Consider the following 4,541-nt stretch of genomic DNA (forward strand, 5'->3'; position numbering starts at 1 on the left):
GCTGGTTTTGTGGATTTGGAGCTAAATGTTGTGCCTGGGGCACGTCGTGTATTAATGATACTTGTTACCTGAAAAGGTTGGAAAAAGATACGTTTCTTCCCTGCTCCAAAACCAAAATCAAACCCGGAAGATATAGGGTTAGCTAGTGATGGCCAAATGAAGCCTAATGAAGTGTTTTCTTTATTTTATGAGCCCACTAGATGGAGATCATGTTTTGAAGAGAGAGGCTCAAAGAATGGCAATTCAGTGTGCTTTCAACCTTTTCTTGATCAAAAAGCGCCATCTAGTGGGCTCAGAAAATAAAGAAAATGCTTCATGAGGCTTCATTTGGCCATCACTAGGGTTAGCCAGCTAGCTACTGAAGATATAGCCTACTGAATGTATACACATGCTGCTTTTGCTTTTTAATGATTGTAACAGTGAAACAAAGACCGACCCTGCTGTACAGGAACCAGTGAAGGGAAGCAGGGAAACTTTGCTGATATTGAACCAGCTGTGTGTCATCACAGTGTGCGCAGATGAATGTTGTTTGTCTTCCCCTGGAGGTGGAGGTCCAGGTGCTGGCAGCGGCACAGGGTGAAGCCAAACACCGTTCATCTGCACACACTGCGATGCCACACAGCTGGTTCAATATCAGCAAAGTTCCACTTTATATTCATTGTCTTGTGTGTGTAGCTTCTTCACAGCAACATCCACATTTGAAGTATTGTCTACTGTCATGGATACACATGAGTTTCAACAGACACGGATGTAAAGTGCAACTTGACTGCTTGGCGGAGGCATTCAACCACAAGGCGTTAATTCTCGTATTTCAGGTTTTACAGGCAGCTTTTACTTGGTAGCCAGAATTTAGTATTTAATATAATCCTAACTGGTGCCATTATTTCCAGCTACTGTCTGACCTGACACTGCAGCGCTCTCCCTCCCTCTGTGCTTTTGCTTTCTGCATATATTTCTGTCCTCTTTCTTCTTCACTCTCCTCTTCTGTAATCCGTTCCTCAGTTTTGCCTCCCGTCTCCCTCTTCCTACACAGTAACAGCTTTACCCCTCCTGTCGACAGATTAGTTTACATTTTGGCAACAGGAGAGCTGTCAGCAGGAGTGTGACACCGCAACACACACTGTCCAAGCATGACAATGCTGGGCAGGCTGGTAGACGGAGAGCAAGAGGGGGGAGGCTTTATTGCTAAAAGGCCCCGGAGAGTTAAAAACCTTCACCACAGCAGTCAGTGGATTACTGTCCCTTCGCTGTTGACAGGAGTTTTCAGCTCTTGCTGATACAGCGGGAGGATTTCCTCAATTAAACATGCCTTAACAGGAGCTGGAGATATACCAAAGGCTCTCAGGGAGGATTGACAGCATGACACAAGGTTCAGCATGCAGCACTCTGAAGAAAAAGCTGACACAGAGCAAAGTGTGTATGAATTGACAGATTTGAAGTGCAGCGTGGCTCAGCATGCTGAACTGTAGGATGCTGGAATGTATTCACTGAAACCAGAAGGAGATAAACGTATAAACTGTTTGAAAGGTATTGTTTCAACAGAATGTGACTGTGAGAAGCTGAGGAAGGAATGACCCCTAACATAGCCACTTTATTAGGTACACCTGTTCAGCTGCACGTTAACACAAACATACACAAGTAAGGTTAAAAGACTAGTGTAGGTTTGATGCTAAGTGATTCAGTAGTTGGATGATAGAAGATGATCCCTCTATGCCTGTTTTGTCTCCCTGCTTTCTCGCTCTGTTTTGCTCCCAAGTCCAACAACTCTCGATGGCGAATGAGTGAATGTGACATGAAGTGTGAAAGCACCTTGAGTGGTCGGGAGACTAGAAAAACGCTGTACAAGTGCAAGTCTATTTACAGTTTAGCCCTTGATCGCTTCAGCAGTAACAGCTCGTAATTGTTCACGTAATTGTTAATGTGCTAACTGGCTAACTAGTGTCTTGAATCCGTCCTGTTGGTCTTCTGGTATCCCTCTTTGATTATTGAATACAGATTACTGCCACCTGCTGGTGTGAGGCGTTATTTCTTCTCTCAGGTGCAGACCGTCTGTGCTGGTTGGCCGTTAACTGTAGCCTTTGCAATGTGTTCAAGTGCGACGTTTTGGCCAAACACAGGTGACATGAGGAGCCACAACAGTCGGGCTTTGTCACCACTAGTTCTTTGATGTCGGTTTGGTATTTCTGGGCCTTTCAAGGCGAAGTGAGTAAGATTTAGTGGGTTTTGATGGCAACCAGTTGAAACTTCGCCTGGTTAGATTTCCTTCAGGGTAGTGATGGCCAAATGAAGCCTCATGAAGCATTTTCTTTATTTTCTGAGCCCACTAGATGGCGCTTTTTGTTCAACAAAGGGTTGAAAGCACACTGAATTGCCATTCTTTGCGCCTCTCTCTTTAAACCATGAGCGCCATCTAGTGGGCTCAGAAAATAAAGAAAATGATTCATGAGGCTTCATTTGGCCATCACTACTTCAGGGTTCATCGTTCAGGAGGTTTTTACCAGGAGCCGAATTATCCACAAAGGTCACTTTCTCTCCAGAACAAACGGACCCAGTGATTTGAACTGGTAAAATAACAAAATAAAGCAGTTTCACTATCTGGCCGGTATTTAACTTGTCCATTCTGGGCAACTGTTGAAACATGACGGCAATGAAAAATGAAACAGTGTCAAGCTCTGAATAACGTCCTCTCTCTGTCTCTCTTTCCCAGCCGACTCCACCAAGCCCAAGACCACCACCACCCGCAGCACTGCTTCCACCACTGCTGCGTCACGCACTCGAACCACGGCAGCCAAACCGGCCACGCCCTCCTCCACCACTGGCACAGCACCAGAGAAGAAGCCCATGGTGCCCCGCACCTCCCGGGCCACTTCCTCAACCACCAACACCACCACCACCGCCACCTCTAGGACCACCGCTCGCCCCAACACAGCACCGGCCCCCGACATCCGCAATGTCCGCTCTAAGATCGGCTCTACGGACAACATGAAGCACCAGCCCGGAGGAGGGAAGGTAGGTGCTTCGTCTGCAGCTTTCGTACCTCCAGACGGGTGTTGGGCTTTTGACAGCATGTATGTTCGGACACTGGCCGCCCGTCAACTAACAGGAAATGTGGCTCCTCACTTACTCTTCAAACTTCTTCTGAGCTCTAGTACAAATATAACCAACAATCAACATTTCAGCACAACATTGTCTGTTCCTTCACCTCACCAGCTCCAGTACAGTCCACACGTTTCTCTGTCTTCTCTCATTGTCTTTGGGTCCGTTCATTGGCTTGGCTTTAGATTTCTTACTCACTCCTCTGCATGTGTATTTACTATAATTTTACACATTCTCTGAGCTTTCTGTTTCTACCTTTCATCCTCCACCCTCACACATATCATTGCACCTCCTCCTGCACACCTCCTCTTCCCGTGTGTTGTTATAAAGTGTTGTTGTTGACCTGGGGTCGGCTTGTCTCCCCAGGTGTCATCTGCCTCTCAGAGCAGGGGCGTGGCCTCCAAAGACACAAGCCAGGGCAAAGTGAGTCCCCCCGCCATCCTCCCCACCATCACCACATACTCTACCTCACTCCTCTCCTCTTCTTCTCTCTGTCTTTTCTGTTCTGACATGTTTTACTGTTTATTTTTGCTTTTTTTTTCAGCTCATAATTTTTGTTTGCTGTTAATGAATTGCACTTCTGAGGAACACAAAGCCAAAAACATTACTAGAGTCTTTTGAGTAATAAAAGCACTCACAGCATCTTATTGTGTCACATTTTCAAACCCATTCAGTCACTCGATCATAGTCATCACGTCCATTCTCAACTTATATTCAGACAGAAATACAGACGTGCCTCTGAAGAATTTAAACAGTCACGGTGAGTGATAAATGATTGATGATTTCTAGCTTCATATTTTGCAAGTAAGTTGTTTTGGATGGTAATTAACCTAAACCAAGGTTGTAGTTTCTCTTGGGATTCACTCCTGACTGTTGGAATTACACTGAGTTATGAAAAATGATGTTAGAAATCAAAGAAAGCTGACTCAGTGTTCCTATGTAATGTAATCACCACCCTACACTCTAGCCTGGTTTCACTTCTCAGCAGTGGTTATTGAGGATAGAACATTGGCTCCATTAATCTTAAAATGCAAGGTGGTTTCATTTGAGGCAAACTGCAGCTTTTCTGCTACTTTCAGGGTGATGCTCAGCAAACAGAGGGCGTTAAGTCTGTTAAAATGTATAACTTTAAACTCTAAAGGTGTTCTTACCCTGAGACCAGCCATATACTTTTCAACAGATGTACATGCTGCACTAACAACCCTGCAAAATCAGTGATTTAAAGGGAAATTTCGGTTTATTTCAACCTGTCTCCTATCGTGCTAAATTTGTTTTAAGTGACTAGTGACATAAAAATAATAGTTAGCATGTTAGCCGTTAGCCTAGATACAGCCGGGGCGCATAGTAGCATCAGACCTGTTAAAACGTAAGTGAACGGGCAACCTTCAAGTGCAAAGTTAGTCCACTAAACAAGCTTTTTTTCCACAAAGACCGCCTCATATCGT

At 44.9% G+C, this 4,541-nt stretch overlaps 1 protein-coding gene across 8 annotated transcripts in view; it reads left to right on the plus strand.

The window, feature by feature from the left end:
• The window catches only part of LOC126398118 (microtubule-associated protein 4), a 162,049-nt gene that overhangs the window by 145,832 nt on the left and 11,676 nt on the right, over positions 1-4,541 (plus strand). For all 8 annotated transcript variants that reach the window (XM_050057335.1, XM_050057334.1, XM_050057337.1 and 5 more), the window contains 2 exons: positions 2,708-3,009; positions 3,463-3,519. In XM_050057335.1, coding sequence (XP_049913292.1) covers positions 2,708-3,009; positions 3,463-3,519 — 359 coding nt within the window. The remainder of the gene's footprint in view (positions 1-2,707; positions 3,010-3,462; positions 3,520-4,541) is intronic.

The sequence above is a fragment of the Epinephelus moara genome, chromosome 11 (genome assembly GCF_006386435.1).
Source record: "Epinephelus moara isolate mb chromosome 11, YSFRI_EMoa_1.0, whole genome shotgun sequence".
Taxonomy (NCBI): Eukaryota; Metazoa; Chordata; class Actinopteri; order Perciformes; family Serranidae; genus Epinephelus; species Epinephelus moara.